The sequence below is a fragment of the Marmota flaviventris genome, chromosome 12, assembly GCF_047511675.1.
Source record: "Marmota flaviventris isolate mMarFla1 chromosome 12, mMarFla1.hap1, whole genome shotgun sequence".
NCBI lineage: Eukaryota > Metazoa > Chordata > Mammalia > Rodentia > Sciuridae > Marmota > Marmota flaviventris.
In genome coordinates, this window is record NC_092509.1 from 35631833 (window position 1) to 35657276 (window position 25444).

General features: G+C 33.8%; 1 protein-coding gene across 4 annotated transcripts in view; it reads left to right on the plus strand.

Annotated features, from left to right (window-relative positions):
- Nsun6 (NOP2/Sun RNA methyltransferase 6) overlaps positions 1-25444 on the plus strand; it is a 45671-nt gene that overhangs the window by 14146 nt on the left and 6081 nt on the right. For 3 of the 4 annotated variants that reach the window (XM_027928677.3, XM_027928678.3, XM_071599859.1), the window contains exons 4-8: positions 2376-2485; positions 3860-4013; positions 5853-5934; positions 14823-14942; positions 17141-17285. In XM_027928677.3, coding sequence (XP_027784478.2) covers positions 2376-2485; positions 3860-4013; positions 5853-5934; positions 14823-14942; positions 17141-17285 — 611 coding nt within the window. The remainder of the gene's footprint in view (positions 1-2375; positions 2486-3859; positions 4014-5852; positions 5935-14822; positions 14943-17140; positions 17286-25444) is intronic. The other variant, XM_071599858.1, reaches the window with a different exon arrangement.

Sequence of the window (25444 nt, forward strand, 5' to 3'; positions counted from 1 at the left end):
CAAATCTTATTACTCAAATGGTCTTGAAATCTACATTCTGGGAAATTGCCATATAAATTGGGTCCCAAGTCGGTTCTTCCACTGCTTGGTACAAACCAATCAAAATCATTCTAGAATGGCACACTTTTAAGCCAAGCCTCACACTTTTCTCATCCTTAACAGATAATTTAGGAATCAAACTATCATAGTGAAAATTAGTGTGCACGGTAAACTACAGAAATAGGATCCCCTAAATTCTAATAGAACTTTCTGGTAGAGGATATAAATCGGTTTTCCTAACTGATTAAAAACAAAAGACTAAGACAAAAAGGTAGAATTGATAAATAATTCATAGAAATATTGTTAAAATTAAGAATTCACTCCTCAAACTAAACTTAGATCCAACTGATACAATTATTGAATTAGGTTATGATTCAGGAAATGATCCAGAATGCAGCAGAGATAAAGAAATTAGAAATATGAGATTGAGATTGAGTAATGGTAAATGGAATGAAAAGACAGCTCATATTTCTAATGAGTCCCAGATGTAAAGAACAGAAATAATGGAGGAAAGAAAATAATGAAAGCATTAAGAATTTTCTAGAATTGATGAAAGACGAATTTAAGAAGTACAAGTCTGAACCCAAAGATAAAACAATCCATAGCTAGGTACTTCAGAGTGAAACTGTAGAACACCAAAAACATAAAGATCTGAAATAAAGGTAAAAGGCAGGAAACTATACCGGTAACAAAGAGATCATGTATGTGTCCGGTGCTAGACCCAAGAAGTCAGTCAAGCTGGGCATGGTGGCACATGTCTCCCAGTGTATCTGGAGGCTGAGGCAGGAGGATCATGAGTTCAAAGCCAGCCTCAGCAACAGTGAGGTACTAAACAACTCAAACCCTGTCCCTAAATAAAATACCCAATAAGGCTGGGGATGTGTCTCAATGGTCAAGTGCCCCTGAGTTCAATCTCTGGTACTTAAAAGAAAAAAAAAAAAAGTCAAAATTTGAGGTAGCATTAAATAACTCAAGGAAAGTCAAAGCTTAGGAAGAAGAGGTTTAAACGTATTTTGAGGCAGTAGTTTATAAAGAACAGAAATTTCTCACAGTTCCAGTGGGTGGGGAGTCTGAGAATAAGGTGCAGGTGCTTGGTGAGGTCTTGCTGTATTCTCATATGGTTGGAGGGTGTTAGAGCAAGAGAGGTTAGAGCGCCCCTGGTACAAAAAAAAAAAAAAAAATTTGGGGTCATCTGAGGAGTATAGGAGAGAAAAATATTTTGTGGGACTTGCTGAGTTTGAAGTTACTATGAGACATCTATATATAGTTACCTGCAAGTAATTCAAAATATCAATCTAGAAAGACTGAATATTAAAATTTATGGCTTTATTATTATTATTTTAGTAAAATTGGATCTTGCTATGTTGCCTAGGCTGGTATTAAACTTGTGGGCTCAAGTGATTCTCCTTTATGAGCCTCCCAAGTAGCTGGTACTACTGGCATGTGCCTGATAATTTCAACTATTTGGGATTATCAACCAAGTGATTATTGAAATAATGAACTTGCCAATGGGTAGAATGCAAGGCAAGTAGAGACCATGGTGTGCTTTGGAACTTGAGCTTGAGCAACGTGAATAGGTGGAATTAGGTAGTGTATAGTTGAGAAGTGTAGTGAGATTTGATAACTGGATTTCAAGAAAAAATTATGGGACACAATTCATGTGTGAAATGTTGCCAACCAGGGAAGCTCATGAGAGACTGCTCAGAATTTTTATTGAAGGTTGATCACATTAGTACCTTTGATCTTTGGAAAAAATCTCACCTAATATTAGAAATGATGCCAAATTTTAGTGGCATAAAGAATGAGAAATTGAAAAACAACCTCAAAAATGCTGTATAGAAAAGATTTATCTGTCTAGATTAAAAAAAAAAAATCACAATTTTCCATGCAACAATTTAGAAATCTTACACTTTCCTTTTCTTCTGTTGTGTTCTCTTCCAATTGATCCCAGTGCTGCACTCATATTAAGTACTGTACCACAGAGCCACATCCTCAGTCCTAGAAATGTTTTTAATTTCTTGCATACTTTTCTGTTTTAGTCTTTGAAAGCAGCAAAAGTGTCACAGTGCAATATGAAAATAGTAATGATTAACAGATTTTACGCCACTCTCCTTCCTTCCACTAGATGGACCTCTTTCAATTGTTTTCTCAAATGCTCAGTTGTTTTTGTTTTTTAACACTATCTCTCTATTTATTCCTTTCATTTCAGCTTTCTCTTGTTTATTCAGGAAAATCGAGGCTAAAGAGATTATTTATATAGAGTTCATATTGAAACATTGAAAATGTTTGTAGGCATTGGAGGAATATTACTGTTAAATTTCTTTTAATATTCATAGAAAGAATATAAAAAGACAGCAGTGTGAAGCCATTGTTGGAGCCCAATGTGGTAATGCAGTATTAAGAGGAGCTCATGTCTATATTCCAGGAATCATGTCAGCATCAAAATGTAAGTATAAGGTCTAGAGTTCCCTAAAAATCATGTGTATTTTCAAATGGAAAATTTGGTATATTTCACTGAGATGTTGTTCAAATTTACCTTTGTTAGGTATTTTCCAAGCTTAGCATTTAACATAGCCAGTGAGGATTTTACCTGATAAGGTCTAACAAATTAAGCATGCACATAAAGCTTTCTGACAATTGTTTTCTCTCCACATAAGTATTTACATGGTGATATTTGTTTAGGGAGTAATTACTAATTACTGATGAATAGACAGTGTAAGTGAGATTCTGTTTTGTATTCTCAACTCTGTTGCCTTAAAACCTCAGGCTGCTCTCATGTCATTTGTGAGGGTAACATGTAGAACTTGGAATCTGATCATTAGGTTAAATGTGATATTTTTAATTTATTCACTCAGTTGACAGCGTATTGCATATGCTTACTAGGTTAAGACCCCATGGTTAACTGGTATCTTATTGGATTTGAAGTCATAAGACACTATTTGTTTATTTTTATGTGGTGCTGAGGATCAAACCCAGTATCCCACACATGCAAGGCAAGCCCTCCACCACTAAGCCACAAGTTTTAATCTATTGCAATCTTATTCTTCTCTGGGCTTTGGTTATCTTATATATGAAGTAAATATTTTGATCCACATCAGAATTGTCAGACTACTTCCTGTTGACCAGATTGAGCCTATGTTTGTTTTTGTCTGGCCTTCAAATTAATTTTTTTTAGAAATTTTGTTTTGAGGAATCTTAACATACTTTTTTTTTGTACTGGGGATTGAACTCAGGGGCACTGGATCACTGAACCACATTCCCAGCACTATTTTGTATTTTATTTAGAGACAATGTCTTAGCGCCTTGGAGTTGCTTAGTGACTCGCTGTTGCTGAGGCTGGCTTTCAACTCAGTATCCTCCTGCCTCAACCTTGCAAGCCGCTGAGATTACAGGCATGTGTGCCATGCCCAGCTCTTAGCATATATTTTTGAGGAATTTTTTGGAAGGAAACTTAAAGAGCTTTTGCATATTAAGCTAAGATACAAAGATTTACAGGAAATGTTTTAAAGAATGTGAAGTTTGGGGATCATAATTTATATAGAAAATATCTTTGCTCAGTTGAACATTTCCAATTAAAAGGATGTTTTAAAGACTATTCTTTTATTTTCACTGAAAAATTTCTCCATTTAGATTTATTGTTGGGAATATTTTAAAGCCAAAAGGTAGATTTTTCTGTAAGGATTATATTGAGATAATTAGCAAATTTGAATGGCTTATTTCCACTGTTTGTGTCCCTAGAGACCCTGATTGTAGCTTGAAGAACTTTTTGTTATTCTCCTAAAACATGGGTTAATGTAATCTGGTTTTCTTCCTTTCCTAGTTATGAAAGCTGGAGATGTTATTTCTGTGTACTCCGATATTAAAGGGAAATGTAAGAAAGGAGCCAAAGAATTTGATGGAACAAAAGTATTTCTTGGAAATGGGATTTCTGAACTAAGCCGCAAAGAAATCTTCAGTGGGCTACCTGAAATGAAGTATGGTATCCAGTGCTATGGGAGAAATAAACATCCTTTGAGTGGTTTAAGGATAGTGTACACAATGCAAAAACTCAAATGGAAAAAAATTATTTAATCCATAATCCCATGATTTTTTGGAAAAAAAAAATCCCTTTAGGTAAAAACAGTAAATGGATTAAAAAGCCTACATAAACAACTAGTCACATGCTGATTGTCAAACAATTTTACTTGTCCTTTGAATTTTAATGATTTTTGCATCTTTGAGGAACAGTACTTGCCTTGATAGAGAATGGATTAGATGACTCATCTAGATCAGTTTAACATTCAAATTTTGTGGAAAAAAAATGTTTGATTTTAATGCAAAAAAAAATTTTCCCCTTGATTCTGGGGATTAAATGAAGGGGCACTCTGCCACTAATTATATCCCTAACCCTTTATTTTTTGAGACAGGGTGTCACTGACTTGCCAAGCCATGAATTTATTATCCCCCTGCCTTGTTGTCTTGAGTAGGTGAGATTATAGGAGTGCACAACCACACCCAGCAAAAATAAGGTCTTTTAAATAAAAAATTTTATCAGAAAATCAGTATTCACATGAATATTTCTGTCAAAAATTTATGTTTGGATCTGTTAAAGCCATTATAGGTATTTCTAAATCATCCCAGTTAGTGAATCTAAAAAAAAAATAAATCCATGAACAATACAGTCTCTTATTTTACTTAGTTCTTTCAGCTTGTTTTAGAATGCTGTAGACATCTTCATTTCTCTAAAGTTGACATGGACATACTAAGATCTCTGCATTTATCCATCTAGAACTGGACCATATCCCTGATTCCTGGAACAGTTTTTCATGTTACAGCAGTTTTTCTGTCTAACTGAAACTCCTCTGAAGAAACAGATTATTGGATTTCCTTTATTTAGATAGTAATACTTTCTAAATTGTGTTCTCCTTACAAGGCTTTGGGAGTATGAAAATCATGCAAATGTCTTCTGTTTCTCTTTGAGTCTGTAATAGGGGATTGATATTTTAGTTCATTATTAATGGTATACTTTCAGTTCTTTTATTTGATGTGGTGGTTCCCACTACTGTGCTGAGTAATGTTTTCGGATCAGTGTTCTGAATGTTTCCTTTATTGATAGGAGTAGAAGGCAGCTATTAAAAAAACCCAAAAAACAAACAACAAACTATTGACTTTCTCTGACAGTGTTTGTGTGCACTCTTTCCCCCTTTGATAGTTCTCTGACTATCTTTGATTGCATTGTTTGTCTTTATGAATCACTGTCTACCATGCCATCTGTGTCCTGGCCCCTTCCTGTTCTGATCAGCTCCACTGCCACTCATAAAATGGGACAAAGGTAGAAAAGGTCATATTGGGAATGTGTCAACACTCGGGCAGTTATTCTATAAAAAGGTGATAGAGTGTACCATCTTTGCCATTGCTCAGCATGATTCTAGGTATTTTTTCAGCTTTCATACAGGTACTGAGTAGAGTATCTTATAAACTCGATCATTCATGAAATGTTGATTAATTAGGTAGACTAAGTTACCATAAGTCAGTTACCAAAAAGATAAGAATGAATCAATAATCAGATGTTCTTGGATATTTGGTTTATTTGAAATACAGAAACTCTTGTGCCTAAATGAAAAACTTATTTAATTTTATTTGATTCTGATGTGTTCTTTTACCTTACTCAAGGTAAACATTCACAAACAATTCTCAGGACTATTCAAAGTATTTTAGTGTTAAAAATTTTAAAAAGGCAAAGAATTTTATATTTGATATTCTATTTGAGTATGTTAATAGAAATATGTACTATTTAGTTTGTACACACTAATGTTAGATTTCCTCTTTTTCAGAGGTATAGGCATAAGAATGACAGAACCAATATATCTCAGCCCTTCATTTGACAATGTACTGCCCAGTTACTTATTTTTACAGGTAAGTATCTATAGAAGAAAAATATTTATGACATTGAAACATATTTTAGTGGATAACTCTAAATCTCAGTGTTTTTATAAAAAACATATGAAAACATTTCTGGTGGTCTATTTATATATATTTTGATCTACCTTTGATTAAACAAGGAAAATCTGAGTGCTCTTGCTTTTTTCCTTAATACATTTTGAAAATATTTTTCTTATTCAAAGGTGACTTAATGACATTAAAATTACTGCTTTCCATCTAAGAATGTCAGTCCCTAAATAATGCACACATTTGATGTTCATTTAAGTGTTCCATTTGTATCTTTTAGTAAGATTCTAATAGTTTAATGATATCAGATTTATGAGATGGATATCAGTTGCAGTAATAAGTCATCTGGTTTACCTTTTCCAGTTTAGTAAGCACTTTCATTCATTAACTCATTCGTTACTATTTGCTGGTTAGATGATGATATTCTCAATATAAGATGAAGATACTGAAAACTAGATCTGTTTTTGGCCAACTTCACACCACTAGTAGTTGGTAGAGTCTGACTACAAACCTAAGTTCAGATGCCATGTGCTTTATTCTCTTCCTAGTATTAAACCAAAGGTATTTACAAATTCGGAGATAATTCCTGCGGTGAATAATCAGAAAATGATTTATATTGTCATCTATTTGCACATTAGTAATAATGTGAAATATTAGACTCTATAACCTAATACACAATGGCTTGTGGATCATTTTTGGTCATTTTGTTTGCTTAGTTTTTGGCTTTTGCTTATTTGTTATATAATCCATTTTCAAACACTTGTGATCATCAGACAATACAGCCATTCATCATTGCTTGCAGCATCTAATACAATATTATTTCTCTCTTCAGTAAAAGAAAGGGCCATATACCTGCTTATCCCATGATTTAGTTTTGACTTTGGAAAAGAGAACAATCAGTATAGTCCAATTTTTATATATTTGTTGAGACTTATACCAGGATCACTACTTTCCCTCACCTGTAACCTTAAGATCAACTTGACAACTACATAAAATATAAATTGTGAAACAGTTTGTGACTCAAAATATTCAAGTAGCATCATAAAGTCATATTCTTTATCACTTAATGACAAGGAACATGAGATGTTACAGCTGGAATAAATCTTTTGTATCTGAGGGTAGAATTTTTGTCACTTCCCTAGTGAAAGCTGTTTTATTGTACAAAATGTACATTGATGATCTTTGATTGGCCAGTAAACTTATTAAAAATGAAAATGGTAATACCAGCTAGCACTTAATTGAGTGGGTATTGCATTGCATGTGTCGTGCTGAGTGTTCTGGATACACTTTTTCATATGCTACTTGTAAACCTCCAGTTTCATAGACAAGGAAGTGGGGGCCTAGAGAATAGAAGTGTGTGCACATAGTAGACACTCAGTAATTTTCCAGTGGCTAAATTAGGGTTTGCTGATTGCCACATAGAAATCAAGAAAGCCAAAATTTGAATGTAGGTCTTTCTGACTTAAAGCCTTTGCTCTTGACCATATGCCAATGCTTACAGTGTGACTCTTGGAAGATCTGAATCACTTGCAGGACCTGTTTTAAATGCAGGTTCTGAGCTGAGTAAGTGGGAGCTCCAGGTAATTCACATAATCCTTAAGTTTCCCAAATAGTTCTTTTACAACTTCCCAGAAATCCTTGTTTAGTATTTAGTTTGCACATGATTAAATTTCCTTTTACAAGTTAGACAAGGGGACACACACCTGTAATCCCAGACTTGGAATACTGAGATAGGAGCCTTGTTAAGTTCAAGGTCAGCCTCAGCAACTTAGCAAGATTCTGTCTTAAAATAAAATTGACTGGGGTCACGGCTCAATGATAAAGCACCCCTGGGTTCAATTCCCAGCACCAGTCAATAAATTTCTTTCCCTTTACAGACTAATTCAGAACCATCAGGTTTTTAATTGGGTCATATCTGATACAGTGAAATCTAAATAGCTTAATTTAGTGCACTCCAGACCAGGGAATAACAGTTTCCTTAAGAAACATTTCCAGGGCCTGGGGATGTGGCTTAGAGGTACAGTGCTCGCCTAGCACATGTGAGGCACTGGGTTTGATCTGCAGCACCACATAAAAATGAAATAAAGATATTGTGTCCACCTACAACTAAAAAATAATTTTTTTAAAAAAGAAACATTTTCAAAAGAATAGTAAGTTTATTTTAAGAAGAGTGTCCACCTTAAAGAATCATTTTGGTCCTTGAACTCTTATATGTTATGATTTTCACAAATAGAAAAGTTTTCATATTTATATGTAATGGTAATAGAACAAATTTGGAATTTCTAAACAATCCAATAGCCTTTTCAGGCAAACATGAACAAAGGACTATAAAGTCTAGATGTCAATTAAAAGATTAAAAGTATAATGATGTGAGAAGCATCATCTTAAAGCACTTTTCAAGAGCTTTAAGTCATCGAAATAGATACTGACACTTCAATGTCAAATTGAAAATTCTGCTTGCTTTTAGGTGTCAGTTTCCAGTTTTCTCTAAAAGCTAAGAGGCCGATAGTAGACATAACATATCATTGCATTGTGGTTTTAGGGACCAACATGATGTCATCAAAGATATTCAAGATCTTTCATAGGTTTCAGCCTACAGAGTCTTGCTATCTCACAAATTTTATAATTCCTTCATGCTGGTCATCAGGACTCTGGAATAAATTAGTATGCATCAAAACACTTCTAGAACTTAAAGAACTTGTAGGTACCTAGGGTCTGTTCTTGGAGATTTCCTAATTAAATAAAGTTTTATTTTGGAATTACAGGGTGGAATTTAAGAATTACAGAGATAATACAAGAATTCTTGTATGCTCTTTGCCTAGTTTCCCCTAATAGTAACATAAATTATTTTTTCCTTTTTTCAATTTTTTTAATAGTTTTTAAAATTCTAATTAGTAACAAATCATGATGGTACATTTGTCATTGCTTAGAAAACCAAGTGGTTCTTGGAAAGTTAAGCTGGGAAGAACACTAGAACTTACAAGTTTAAGACCAGCCTGGGTAACAGTGAGATTGCTATCTCATTCAAAACAAACAAACAAAAACTGATACATTAAACCATTAAACAGTATCCCCATGTATGTTACATACAGCACTCCAAATATGTATACCATATTATAATAAACTCTAAATTTTATTCATACACCAGTTTCTCCCTCACCCTCTTTTTGTGTGTGTCTCTATGTGTTTTCCAGGATCCCATGCTGCATTTAATCATTGTGTATTCTTAATTTCTTCTGGCTTGGGTAGTGGCTGTCGTTCCTTATTTCTAAAACCTTGATAGTTTTGAGACTAAGCTGTTTTGTAGACTCTCTCTCTTAGGAATCTTCTAATGTCTTCTTTTGATTAGACTGGGGTTACTTTGTTTGGCAGAAGATTACCGCATATCAGGGTACATGATTGCTTTTAGGATAAATTCTCTCTGGAGAATTTAATTCAGTAGGTCTAGAGTAGGTACTAGAAATCTTTTATTTAAATTTTTTTTAAAATTTTGAACTTCACAAAAAGTATTTTTTTGCAATTTTTTTGGTACATTGATTATACATAATAGTGGAATTTATTGTGATATATTTGTATGTGCACTTAACATAAATTTTATTCCCCAGTGTGTCCCCTTTGTCTCTCCTTGGTCTCTGTCTTCTTGTCTACTAGTCTCCTATTTTCATGAGACATACCGCTTTCTTTCCCCTCCTTTTTCTTTACAGCTTCCATGCACGAGAGAAAACATGACCCTTGACTTTCCAAGTCTGGCTTATTTTAGTCAATATCATGTCTTCCAGTTCCATCAATTTTTCTTCATTCTTCTTTGTGACTGAGTAAACTACTTTGTGTGTGTATATATATACATTTTCTTTACTCATTCATCTGTTGATGGACAGACACCTAGGCTGGTTCTGTAGTTGGGCTATTGTGAATTGTGCTACTATAAACGTGGGTATGCATGTTTCACTACGGTATACTAACCAGTTTTGGTTTTTTTTGAGAAATACCAAGGAGTGGTATTTCATATAGTGGTTCCATTCCTAGTCTTTTGAGAAACCTCCCTATCAATTTCAATGTGAGTATACTAATTTACAGTTCCACCAACTGTGTATAAATATTATCCCCCCCACATCCTCATGTATTATTACTTGTATTTTTGATGATTGTCATTCTAACTAGAATGCCATGAAATCTCAGTGTTGTTTTGACTTGCATTTTCTGACTAAAAATAGTGAATATTTTCTTCATATTTGTCGTAAATTCATATTTCATTTGAGAAATGTCTGTTTAGTTCATTTGCCCATTTATTTTGTTTTTTTGGGGGTCCTTTGGAGTTCTTTATATATTCTGCATATTGATTATGTCAGAAGAGTAATTTGTAAATACATTCTTCCATTTTTATGCTTTTTTTGTGCTCTTAATTATTTCCTTGCTATGCAGAAGCTTTTTAGTTTGATGTTATCCCATTTATTCTTGGTATTTGCTATGCTTTGGGAGTTCTAATGAGGAAGTTGTTGCCTGTATGTGTATGTTAGCGTGTTAACCTGATGTGTTCTTAGAGACATAATAAGACGAAAAGACCTCTGCTGTTCTTGTATAGACTATTAATATTGTTAAAATGGTAATATTACTAAAAGCAATCTACAGATAACAATGCATTCCCAGTTAAGATGGCAATGACATCCTTAGGAACTAGAAAAAAAATTCATATGGAAGAATAAAAGACCCAGTGTAGCAAAAACAATCCTGAGTAAACAGAGCTATCCTGGAGGCTTTACAATACCTAATTTCAAATTATACTGTAGTACTATAGTAACAATAATTGCATGGTACTGACATAAAAACAGACAGCTTGAAAGTTTCTGGTGTAATTCCTAATTTTGATTCTTTTTTTTTTTTTTGGTGGGGCTGGGGGTGGTGTACCAGGGATTGAACTTAGGGGCACTCAACCACTGAGCCACATCCCCGTCCCCATTTTGTATTTTATTTAGAGTCAGGGTCTCACTGAGTGCTTAACACCTTGCCATTGCTGAGGCTGTGATCCTCCTGCCTCTACCTCCCGAGCTGCTGGGATTGCAGGTATGTGCTACCATGATGGACAAGTCTGATTCATTCTGAGTTGACGTTTGTGCAGTGTGAAAGATAGTGATCTGGTTTCGTGTTTCTATATGGGTACATAGTTTTGCCAGCATCATTTGTTAAAAAGACTGTCTCTTTTCTAATATATTTCTGATCCTTTTTGCCAAGGATCAGGTGACTGTATCAGGGTGAGGCTTGTCTCTGTCTCTTCTATTCTGATCTACATGTCTCTCCTCCACTTCCTTTCTCTTTTTTGTCAGTGCTGTATAATTTTTGTTACTGTAGGTCCAATATAATTTGAAATTAGGTATTATGCCCCTGGTATTGCTCTTTTTGCTCAGGATTGCTTTAGCTATTCTGGATCTTTTATTCGTCCATATGAATTTTAGAATTTTTTTCCCTGGATCTGTGAAGGATGTCATTGCTATTTTGTCATTGCTATTCAATATGCATTGAATCTGTAGATTGCTTTTGGTAATGTGGTCATTTTAACAGCATTAATTTTGTCTAAACAAGAACAGGGCAGGTCTTTTCATCTAGTAGTGTTGTCTTCGATTTTTTTCTTCAGTGTTCTGTAATTTTCATTATAGAGGCTTTCTGCTTGGTTAGATTTGTTTCCAAGTTGTTTTTTTTTTTTTTTTTTTGAAACTACTATGAATGGAATTGCTTTCCTGATTTATTGTTCAGTGGATTTATTATTGTTGTATAGAAAAGCTATTGGTTTTTGTACATTGATTCACCCCGCCGCCCCCACCCCCGCCCCGCAGTTCTGGTGACACAATATCTTTTATTTTTTATTTATGTGATGCTGAGGATGGAACCCAGTGCTGAGAGTAGAACCCAGTGCATCACATGTGCTAGGCGAGCACTGTACCTCTGTGCCATAACCCCAGCCCCTGATTTTTTTTTTAATCCTGCTATTTTGCTAAATTTATCAGCTGTAGTCATTTTCTAGTGGTTTCTTGAATCTCTTAAGTTTAAGATATCATCTGCAACAGTGATAGTTTGACTTCTCCTTTTTCTATCTGTCCCTTTTTTTTTCTTTCTTTTGCCTAATTGCTCTGGCTACAATTTCAAGTACTATATTGAATAGTAGAGGTAAGTGTCAACATTCTTATCTTGTTTGTGACTTTAGAGGTAATGTTCTCTGTTTTTCTGTTTAGGATGATATTAGCTTTGGGTTTGTTGTATATACCTTTATGACATTGAGGTAAGTTTCTTCAATGTTTTTAACATGAATGGGTGTTAAATTTTGTTAGACCTTTCTTTCATCTGGTGATGATCATGTGATTTTTGTCCTTAAATTCTATATGTGATGAATTGATTTATTGATTCGCATATGTTGAGCCATGCCTGTATCCCTGGAATGAAATCATCTTGATCATGATATACAATATCGTTGATGTGTTTTTTAATACAAATTGCTAATATTTTATTAAGAATTCTTCCGTGTTGCATACATCAGGGAATTTGGTCTTTAATTTTTGTTCATGAATGTGTCCTAGTTTGGGAATCAGGATAGGATGTCCCTTTTATTTTCTTCTCTTGCCTAATTGCTCTGGTTAAAATTTCAAGTACTATATTGAGTGGTAGTGGTAAGAGTTGACATCCTTGTCTTGGTCCTTATTTTAGAGAAAATGACTTCATAGAATAAATTTGGAAGGGTTCCTTCACTTTCTCTTTCATATAATAATTTGAAAAGTGTTGGCATTAGTTCTTCAAAGGCCTGGTAGAATTAAGCCGAGAAACCATCTGGTAATGTTTTTTTCTCCCCTCAGCAATTTATTTATTATTTTTCTTTTTAAAAAATTACTCATTATTTTTAGTTACATGAGAGTAGAGTATAATTTTTCAATTATACAAACATGGAGTACATCTTATTCTAATTACATCTTGTTAGCCTCTATTTATGTGTTTCCCCTTGCCTTCTAATTAGTATCCCAATCTTGTGGTTGTACATGATAGGTTTCTTTGTTGGAGCTTTTTATTACTGTGTTGATCTTATTGCTAGCTCTTGGTCTGTTTAGGTTTTCTCTATCCCCCTGGTTCAATGTAGGTCATATCTGACTAGAAATTTGTATCATTCCAGTTTATTGAAATATAAATTTTCAAAAGTCCCTAATGATCCTTTGAATTTCAGTGATGTCTGGGATAGTATCTGCTTTTCCATCTCTAATTTTATTGTTTTCTTTTTCTCCTGGCTGAGATATTTTCAATGGAGATATTTTCCCACACACTCTTGTATTTATAATAACAGGCATGGGCTCCCCTTTGTAGGTTTTGGTGCTTTTGGCAAAGGGACACATGGCAGAGGCAAAATGTCACTCAACAGCTAGCGTACATAGCTGCAACGGGACACCAAGACTGTGGCCAGTGGCTGAAGCTCAGGGCACTGATTCATTTATTTACTTGACAAATATTTATTGAGCATTCATTATATGCAAGATGCATATAGATGTTGATGATACAGTAGAAATATTTAGACAAACAATCTACGCCCTTATTTTCTGGGGTGTCTATTCTAATTGGAGAAGGAAATAGGGTTAGTATATTATAAGACAGTAATACTGTGGCCCTGTGGAGCAAACTAAAGAAAGTAATATGGGAGAGGAATGCTAGATTATAATACTTATGAGTGAAGCTTTATCAGCTATCTCTAGATAAAGCATCAAACAATTTTTAGTAGCCACATGCTTTAATGTTCTGTTTTGGAGTTCAGTTTTTAAGTACTTTTGGAATAAATTAGGTCCATGAAGATGAACTATTTGTAAATAGGTTTTTAGTCTTTAGTGTAAAGAATTGCTTTTCATGTGCCCTAAATTGCATTGATTTTAATGCTTTGTGTAGTCACAGGGAAAACTTGCTCATTTGTAACTGCTTTTTCACCATGGATCTTCTCTTTTGAATTTCTAATCTTGGATTCCTTTGGGAAGATTGCAACCTTGTCAGTTGTAGAGGGTGCACTTATGAATATAATTTTAAGTATTTTGGTGGAAATTGAAACCTTTTGGCTTTAAAAATCACTCCATGCTTGTTAGCCTCTATTTATTTGTTTCCCCTTGCCAAGAGATATTTTAAAATGGATTATTTTGTGATAGTATTACACCTGTCTTACTCAGGGCTATTGTCCTGAAATAGCAGTCTTTATATAATTAATTGTAATAACAATGATTTAATATTACCTACTGCTATAGGTACAGTGTTTGGGTTGCATAAGCTCATAGATGCCAATTAGATGTAACAAGGAGTTTTTATATTTTCTTTCCTTTTTCTGGAAATGTTGTGGTATCATGGAGATAGGAACACAAACATGATTTTTATGTGAACTTAGTGTAAATCCAGGATTCTTAAATTAGATGATGCGGTACCCCCAAATTGCAAAATCTACTTTTTTGGAAAAAGAGTCAGAGCATTCTCATATTTTATTCTCTCATATTGAGAACCACTGGAAGTAAAATAATAATAATAATAATAATAATAATAATAATAATAATAATAATAATAATAATTGTTTTGCTGATACCCAGAAAACATCAGGGAAGGACCCTAAATTGACTGGAAAATGTGTCCTGTGTGTTCATGTGCAGGTAGGTGTATTGTGTGAGGTCATAGGATACTCTAGGAATACTGATCTCCTGACATTAGTATATTTATAGAAATTGTACTCTTAACAAACTTGGGTATGCTGTACTGAATTTACACTGAAGATTTCTTTATATTCTTTGGTTCTGAAATTAAAAATGATTTAGAATCATTGATAATCTATTACATCGGTGCTTTTTTTTTCTTTTCAGAATTTGCCATCTGTTGTAGTAACTCATGTTTTAAATCCTCAGCCTGGAGAAAAGATTCTAGATTTGTGTGCAGCTCCTGGAGGCAAAACAACACATATAGCAACACTAATGCATGATCAGGTAAGACTGTCTTCATAACAAAACTACTCGATGTATTACCTATTTCAGTGGTGAGGGTAGACTATAACTTAGAAAACACATCTATACTACTACTTCAGGTTTATCCAAAGTGAAAATTGTTGAATTATGTCAGTTCACCAAACATTAAGTTCAGTAAACAATTATTTGTGAAGACTATCTAAAGACCTAATTGAATCCTCAATTTATTCTACATTATAGAATACAATTCTTTCTTCATATAATTAAGTTTGAAACATTTAAGAGATCTTTTCATGTTCTTACTTTTAAAGTTTTGCCCTTGTTCTAGCTATTCTGCCACTAAATATTGAGAGTATATTATCAGGGTGGAAATGTATATGTTGATATCTATACACATAGATATATAATACATAAATAAACACATATAAATACTTACAGAATGTGTGCATCTTGAGTATCTTAAATTTTATTTAGTTTAATTATAAAACCTGCTTCTTTGTAACAATGCAAGTAAGTGTGATCTTGGATAACTTTAGTTGAGATTTTACTGTTTTCCTATGTATGTATGTTTGCAAGGTGCTTTATCATGGACTGGTTTTATCTATTTTCAAAACTCATTATAGCCTTATAGCCTACAATTTTATTTAATTAAAGAAGCATTTAGCCATCTGATGCCATCTTTTGTTTCAAACTCCATAAATCTAAATGGTTCCTAAAATCTGAATACTTACCAGTTTCTCAGTCTAAAGCCCTTGATTGGTTGGTTGAACACTCTTTAGAATTTACTTTGTGTTGGATACTGGGGATAAAGCATTGATATATTTGTGTGTTTAATTATACTCTCTTTTGCCTAATAAGAATTTAAGTAGTGGCAGGAAAAACTCTTGAAGGATAAATGTATTAAATACTAATAGTGTTTCTTTAAAAAAAAAAAAAAAAACAAAGATGCCAACAGTGTTTAAAATAAAGCTCATGAAATAGAAGGGTTCATTTTATGAGTATAGATTTTAATGCAAATCCTTTTTCAGTTTTCTTGAAACTTTAAATATACAGATTGAGGGGCTGGGGTAGTGGCTCAGGGTAGTGCATTTGACCAGCATGTTCAGGGCCCTGGGTTTGATCCTCAGCACCACATAAAAAAATAAATAAATAAAATAAAGGTATTGTGTCCAACTACAACTAAAAAATAAATATTTTAAAAATGTACAGATTGATTATGATATGATCTGACAATGAAAATAACCCCCTTTTAATTTATGACATGTTTATTATATTTGCCTAATGGCTATTATTCATACATACTTTATTCCCCCTAGTAAAGTCTTTCCAAAGAGAGTCTGAATATTATATATATTCATTTTCAGCCAGTTTTATAATGCTGGGTAAAAATCACATCTAGGTAAAGAAGACAAGTAAAAATGTACCTTTTGAAAATACTCAAACGCAATATTAAATTGATGAAAACAAAAAAAAAATCTAGGGACATTATTAGCAAATTTTCTGTTATCAGTCTATGCCGTTGAGGCATATATCATAGACAGATGATATATGCAAAAGGAACAAAAGAAAATACATAGAAAAGTCAATTGCACCATTTTTTTGCAGTATCATTTCATAGTATATTTTAAAGTATTACAGTGCATTCTTAAAATTGTCATCTTTCTTAACTTTGATTTAACACAAGTTTTATCATATAAAGTAATTTTGAAGTGTTTTTAATATCAACTCCAGAATATTTTGCTGGGATGTACAGAGGTTTTGGCTCTTCTTTTTCTGCCTTTAGTTGCAAGAATTTACAGGAATTTGTGTGACTAGCTCAAAAATATTAAAATGACTATCAATTTTATAAGTAACTTATTGGCATATAAAGGCACTCTAAGTTAGATGTCTCATAGCATTAGTTCATCCTCTTTGAGAGGTAAGGAAGTCACATCAAATTGGTGATTTTTGATGTTTACTTTCAATAGGTGTTTTTGAGCTTCTTGAAGATTGCAAACACTATTTTCAGTTTTGATTTCTGTTGACTAAAAGTAGCTAACTATAAGAAAGATTAGTTATCGAAGGATATCTTTTAAAAGGAAAGACTTAAGTATTTGCTGTAAATTTGATATGTTTGTTCAATGAGTTTGTAGAGTAGGAATGAGAGGATAGTGGGGAAGACTAATTTTTCACCTGTTTTTTTTGTATTTTCTTGACTACTTTTGATTTTTTTATATTAGGGAGAAGTAATAGCACTGGATAAAATATCCAACAAAATAGAAAAAATCAAGCAGAATGCTTCATTATTTGGATTGAACTCCATCAAGGCATATTGCTTTGATGGAACAAAGGCACTTAAACTTGATATGATTGAGAACACAGAAGGTGAGTTAAATTTTGTTATTTTTAATGAGCAAATTGTAATTGCATTTTTTTTTTTTTTTGGTACCAGGGATTGAACCCAGGGGTGCTTAACCACCAACCCACTTCCCCAGCACCCCTCCCTTTAAAATTAATTATTTTTTTCTTAATTAGGTCTATATGACAGCAGAATGCATTTTGATTCATTGTACACAATTGCAGCGCAACTTTACATTTCTATAGTTGTACACGATGTAGCGTCACACTATATATTCAGTCATATATGTACCTAGGATAATGATGTCCATCTCATTCCACCATCTTTCCTGCCCCCATGTACCCTCCCTACCCTTTGCCCAATCAAAGTTCCTCCATTTTTCCCATGCCTCCTCCTCCCTCATTATGTATCAGTATCTACTTATCAGAGAATAGTTGGCCTTTGGTTTTGGGGGACTGGCTTACTTTGCTTAGCATGATATTCTCCAACTCCATCCATTTACCTGCAGATGTCATAATTTTACTCTCTTTTATTGCTGAGTAATATTCCATTGTGTATATATACCACAGTTTTTTTATCCATTCATCTATTGAAGGGCATCTAGGTTGCTTCCACAGTTTAGCTACTGTGAACTGAGCTGCTATGAACATTGATATGGCTGTGTTACTATAGTATGTTGATTTTAAGTCCTTTGTATATAGACCCAGGAGTGGGATATCTGGGTCAAATGGTGGTTCCATTCCCAGTTTTTTATGGAATCTCCATACTGCTCTCCTTATTGGTTGCACAACTTTGCAGTGCCACCAGCAATGTATGAGTGTGCCTTTTCCCCCACATCCCCGCCAACATTTATTGTTGTCTGTATTCTTGATAGCTGCTATTCTGACTGGCATGAGATGAAATTGGAAATCCATATGCAGCAAAATGAAAATAAGCCCGTCTCTCACCATGCACAAAACTCGACACAAAGTAGATTAAAAACTTAGAATTGGTCCAGAGATCCTGTGCCTAATCGAGGAAAAAGTAGGCCCAAATCTTCATCATGTCAGATTAGGGCCCCTGCTTCTATAACAAGACTCCTTAAGCACAAGAAATAAAACCAAGAATAAATGAGATGAACTCAAACCAAAAGTTTATTCTCAGTGAAAGAAATAATCAATGAGGTGAACAGAGAGCCTACATTTTGGGAAGAAATTTTTGCCACACACACATCAGATAGAGCACTAATCTCCAGGATATATGAAGAACTCAAAAAACTTAATGCAAAAACAACAGCAGCAGCAGCAACAACAAAACCAAATAACCTAATCAGTAAATGGGCTAAGAAGCTGAACAGACACTTCTCAGAAGAAGATATACATTCAATCAACAAATATATGAAAAAATGTTTAACAACTCTAGTAATTAGAGAAATGCAAATCAAAACTACTCTAAGATTTCATTCTAGCCCTTTTTTATATTTTATTAGAGACAGGGTCTTGCTGAGTTGCTTAGGGCCTCACTAAGTTGCTGAGGCTGGCTTTGAACTTGGGATCCTCCTGCCTCAGCCTCCTGAGTCACGGGGATTACAGGCATGCGCCACCATGTCCAGTTGCATTGATGTTTTGATATGTGTATAAATGTGGAATGATCAAAGCAGGCAAATTAACATATCCATCAATTCATTTATTTTTTGTGATGAAATTTATTCTTAGCAATTTTGAAAAAAATATTTATATACACACACATATACGTGTGTGTGTGTGTGTGTATAACTGTAGTAACGATGCTGTGCAGTAGATACCAAAAACCTGTTCCTCCTATTTAGCTGAAAGTGTATACTTTTTGAACAGTATCTCCCCAGCCCCTCCTCACTCTCTGAGTCTCTGGAACCACTATTCCATTCTACTTCTGTGAGTTTGACTTTTTAAATATTCCATACATGAGTGAAATCATGCTGTATTTGTCTTTTGGTGCCTTGGTTATTTCACTTAACATAATGTACTCCATATTCATTCATATTTCACAAATAACAGTTTCCTTTTTTATTTTTTTTTTAAGACTAAATAGCATTCTATTGTGTATATAGCTCATTTCCTTTATCCATTTATCTGTCAGTGGACACTGGGTTGATTCCATGTCTTAGCTGTTGTGAATAATGATGCAGTAAGCATGGGAGTGCAGATACCTTTCTGACATTAATCCCAATTCTTTTGCATATATTCTCAGTGAAGGGATTGCTAGATCATAGTAGTTTTATTATGTAGGTTTTTTTTTTTTTGTTTTGTTTTTTAAGAACTAGACCACTCTCCATAATGGCTGCACTATACGTTTCTGATCAAAAGCATGCTGGTGTTCCTTTTTGTCCATGCTCTCACCAAGTTATCTTTTGTTCTTTCATTAGTAACCTCCAGTCAAATGTGAGCTGATAAATTTCATTATGGATTTTATTTGCATTTCCCTGATTAGTGATGTTAAGTATTTTTTCATACATTTGTTAGCCATATCTTCTTTTGAAAAATGTGTATTCTAGTCATTTGCCCAGTTTTAAATTGGTCTCTTGCTTTAAATTTGAGTTTCTTGTGTATTTTGGATTATTAACTCTTTATCAGATATGTGGTTTACAGATATTTTCTCCCATTATGTGGGTTTTCTCTTCACATTGTTATTGTTTCCTTTGCTGTACAGAAGCTTTTTAGTTTCATGTAATTGTATTTGTCTATTTTTGTTATTGTTACTTGTGCTTCATGGGCCATATCTAAACAAATAATCACCTACCAATGTCATGGAACTTTTCTTCTATTATTTTACATTTCCAGGTCTTTAATCAATTTGGAGTTTATTTTTAAACATGGCTTTATATAAAGATCCAATTTTGTGCATGTGGATGGCCAGTTTTTTGGGTGCCATTTATTGAAGGTACTGTTGTGTGCTCTTACTATCTTTATTGAAAATAAATTTTCTGTGAATGCATAGATTTATCCTCAGACTTTTTCATACCATTGGTCATTGTGTCTATTTTTGTGACAGTACCTCATTGTGTCAATTTTTGTGACAGTACCGTGCTGTTTTGATTATTGTAGCTTTGTACTATAAATGTAGCAGGTAGTATAATTCTCATACCTTTGTTCTTTTTACTGAAGATTGTTTTGGCTGTATTATTTTATGGTTCATAATAATTTTAGAATTGTTTTTTCTTTGTCTGTGAAAAATGACATTAAAATTTTGAGGAGGATGCATTGATTGTATACATAGCTTTGGGTGGTGTGGACATTTCAACAATATTAAGTTTTCTAATGCTTAGACATTGCATACCTTTTTGTCCTTGAATTTTTTTCCTCAGTGCTTTGTAAAAGTTTTTTTGTATATAGATTTACTTTGCAGTTACATTTTCTCTTGTGTATTTTATTCTTTTGTTTCTGTGAGTTTTTTCGTTTATGAAAAGTGTTTAAAGTATGGAAACACTATTGATTTTTTAATGTGGCTTTTATATCCTGCAACTTACTGAATTTGCTTATCAGTTCTAATGTTTTCTGGTGGAGTCTTTAAAGTTTTCCATATATGATCATGTCATTAGCAAACAGATAATTTCACTTCTTCCTTTCCTGTTAGGGTACCTTTTATATCTGTCTTTTGGCTAATTGCTGTGGTTAGGACTTCTAATTCTGTGTTAAGAAGAAGAGGTGAGAGTGGTCATCCTTATTCCTGATTTCACAGAGAAATTTTTTTTTTAACTTTTCCCCATTGTTTGTGATGCTAATTGTCGGCTTTATTGTGTTGAGGTTCTTCCTTTTTTACCTAATTTATTGAGAGTTCTTAATCATGAAAGGATATTGAATTTTTGTCCTATGCTTTATCTGCCTCCATGAGATGATTATAGAGGTTTTGCCCTTCATTTTATCACATTAACTGACTTATGTATATAAATCATACTTGTATTCCTGGAATAAATCCCATTTGATCATTTTGAGTGATCTTTTCAATGTATTGCTAGATTTTTATTACTTTTTTTGAGGATTTTTTTTTGAGGATCCATATTCACAAGGGATATTGAAGTAATTTTTTTTTTATTTTCTAGTGGTATCCTTAGACTTTGGCCTCAGGGTAATGTTGGCCTTATAAGTTTGGAAGAATTCCAAGATTTTGAAAGAGTTTGGGAAGTACTGGTGTGAGTTCTTCTGTAAATGATTAACAGAATTTATCAATGAAGCCATCAGGTCATGAACTTTTCTTTTACTGATTGAATCTCATTACTCCATCTGATATTCAGATGTTCTTTTCATGATTCAATCTTGGTGGGTTTGTGTGTAGGAATTTTTCTTTTAGGTTATTCAGTTTGTGGGTGTGTAGTCATTTGTAGTAATAGTTTATGATCCTTTCTATTCTCTGGTATTGGTATTCATGACTTTATTTTCATCTTTTCACTTTCAGTGGGTTTCCTTAAAGATGAAGTCAGTGTCTTATAGGGAGCATGTATAGTTGGGTGTTTTTAAGATCATTTAACTACTCTGTCTTTTATTTGAGAAATTTTATCCATTTGTGTTCAAAATCATTATTGATTGGTAAGGACTTAGACGTCATTTTGTACTTTACTGAATTTGTTTGGTGTCCTTTGTTCTTCCTCTTTTGATGTCCTTTGGATTTGGTGCTTTTTTTCTTTTCTTTTTTTGGTAGTGCTAGGGATTGAACACAGGACCTTGTGCAGGTGAGGCAAGTACTCTACAACTGAGCTATATCTCCAGCCCTTGTGCCTTTTTCTAGTGGAATGTTTTGATTCCCTATTTTTTTTTTCTTGTTTGTGTACTGCAGCTTTTTGTTGTTGTTTTGTTTGTGTTGGTCATGAGCCTTTTGTTAAATGTCTCAAATTTATAACAGGCTATTTTAAGCTATTAATAACTGAAATTAGCATTTTAAAAAACTAAGATTTTTTACTTTATTCTCCCCACATTTTATACTTCTATTGTCATAATTAATGTATTTTATATTGTGTATCCTTACCAATTACTGTAATTTTTTTTTTTTTTTTTTGTACTAGGGATTAGAAACCAGGGACACTGAGCCACATCTCTAGACCTTCTTATTATTTTGAAACAGGGTCTTTCTAAGTTACTTAGGGCCTTGATAAGTTGCTGAGGCTGGCTTTGAACTTGCAATCCTCCTATTTTTCATAGCATTGCATTTTTTAAAAAAATATTTATTTATTTAGTTAGTTATTGGCAGACACAACATCTTTGTTTGTATGTGGTGCTGAGGATCAAACCCGGGCTGCACGCATGACAGGCGAGCGCGCTACCACTTGAGCCACATCCCCAGCCCTCATAGCATTACATTTTAACCTTCTAAAGATATGTGTTTTATATACCATCATTATAAATGAGTATTCTGTATTTGATTATTATATTTATGAATGGGTTTTGTACTTTTATATTTTTTTCTCTCTACTAATTAGCATCATTTATTTTGTTTCTACTCAGAGTTCCCATTAAGCTAGATCTGGTGGTGAATTCTCTCAGCTTTTGATTGGAACAGTTTTGAATCTTCGTTTCTAAAGGACAGTTTTGCTGAGAAGAGTATTTTTTTTTGTTTGTTTTTGTTTTAACTTCAACATTTAGAATATATCATCTCATTTTTTAGGTTTGTAAAGTTTCTGCTAGTAAGTCTGTTGCCAGCCTATTGAAACTTCCTTATATGTGATATGCTTCTTTTGCTGCTTTCAAGATGATCTCTTTGTCTTGTATTTTTGATAAATTGTATGTCTTAGTGTTGTTTTGTTTGGATTGAATTTGATTGGTATACCTTGACCTTCCTGTACCTTTTATGTTTTCCTCCCAATTTGGAAATTTTTTTATTTCTTTTTAATAAACTTTCTAACATTTTTGTCTCTTTTCCTTCTAGAACTGCTATAATTAGAAAATGTGATATTTGGGGGCTTTGCTGAATGTTCTGTAAGATTTCTTCATTCCTTGCATTCTTTTCCCCCCTGACTTTATATATTTAAATATTTCTTTTTTGAGTTCACACATTCTTTCTTCTGCTTGATCAGTTCCCACTTTTGATTATATCATTTTTCCTTTTGTTCGTTGTATTTTTTAGCTCCAGAATTTGATTTTCTGTTTTTTGTTTGTTTGGTTGGTTTTTGTTGTTGTTGTTGGTGGTGGTGGTGATGGTGGTGGTACTGGGGATTGAATTCAGGGGCACTCAACTACTGAGCCACATTCCTGGCACTGTGATAGACTTTGAGCTTGAGTATTCAGGCACCAACTAGTTGCTGATATAGTTATGGGGCTAGGTGTACTGGAATAGGATTGGAGCTTAGATTATAGGGTCTGGCCTAGTAATGAGTCAGGCCCATGCTCTCTGTCTTTAGGATTGGACCTGGATCCTGTGTCTGAGAGGTTGGCCTGGAACTTGGGTCTTTATGAATGTTCCTGGAAGCTTAGTCCATGGGGTCCAGCCTGGCTGCAATGTTTATTGGGGCCAGCTTAAATTCAGAATCTTCTAGAACAGACCTGGACCCTGGTTCTAATATAGTAGGTATTGTGACAGGTATGGATCTTGCATTTGTGGGTGCCAATCTGGCACCTGGGATTAGGGTATTTGCCCTGTTTGTACCTAGAACTATAGGTTACTGTGATCCCCAAGGCTGCCTGGAGTCTAGGTTTATAGGTCCTCTTTTAGTGGCTGGATCCTTGAGTGTTTGCCTGAGAACCTGGATCCTCAGGGATATTCCTAGCGTCTGGTTTCTAATACAGCACTGGAGTATATTGGAGCAAGTTTGAAGTGTGGGACCACATAGGCTGGCCTGGGGGATGGTGCTATTGGGGTCTGCTCCTTCTAGATGTTCCTGGGGTGGGCCTGTTTATTGAAATCTGAGGCGAAATGCTATTGGCTTACTTCCCTCCTTCTTCCAAGCAGAGGATATTTCTCTCTAGATTGTGCTGCCTGGGGTTGAAGGAGAGGCAATGTGAGTAATGTAAAATTGTCCTTCCTACCTTCTTATAAGTGAGTCTTATTTCTGTACTATACACAGGTACTATAATCTCTCACCTGCTTGCTTTTCTTTTGTAAAGGTATTTTCTGGTGAATAATTGTTCAAATTGATGTTTCAAGGTATGGGCATAAGTGCACTAAAGCCTTATTCCACGATCTTGCTGACATCCAGCCTTGCATCCATATTACTTATGATGTCACTTGCTTTTAGTGTGAAGAACTTCCATGAGTATTTCTTAACAGATAGTGGTGCCACCAACAAATAACATTTTTTTTTTCCTGGAAATATCTCTATTACACCATTATTTAAAAAATAATTGTGTACAACATAAGGTATTTGGTCACCTGAGGATATTTTCTTTCTGCACTTTGAATTTGTCATCTTTGCATCTTTTGACCTTGGTTGTCCCTGATGAGGAATCAGCTGTTAATCTTAGTGTAGTTCTTTAGCATTAATATGTTTTGCTGTGGATCTTTTTTCATTTTTCCTACTGAGAGTTAGTTCATCTCTTTGGATGTATATATTGAAAACTATTCATATTTGATGGAAAAAAAATTCAGTCATAATTGTCTAAAAATTTTTTTTAATAGAGAGAGAAATTTTTTTTAATATTTATTTTTTTGTTTTTCGGCGGACACAACATTTGTATGTGGTGCTGAGGATCAAACCTGGGCCGCATGCATGCCAGGCGAGCGTGCTACCGCTTGAGCCACATCCCCAGCCCCTAAAAATTTCTTAATATTTGCTGGAGCAGAGCAGAAATACATCAAATATATCTTGGTGTATTTATATGATTTTATAATGGAGATTATTTTAAAACATGAAAGCAGCAATACAACACAATGATGAAGACACATTTACTACCCAGCATTTATATATATATATATATGCTGACTAATGTAACAGATTGTGAAAAAAATTATAAAATATTTAATAGAAGAAATATTAATAGTCTTAATGTACAAAGAACTACTCTAACCAATGAGAAAAAGATAGTCTCAATAGATAAAGAGTAAGCAAAGGGTACCCACACACACACACACACACACAAAAAGGTCACAAATGACCAATAAAGTAAAAATCACCTTTGGGGATTTTGGGAAACAAATACATTCATGATAATGAAAATGTAAATAGTATAATCTTTCCAGAGGATTTTACCAGTATGTGTCAAAAATCCCAAAGAAAAATTTCTTTGAACAGAATTTCTACTAA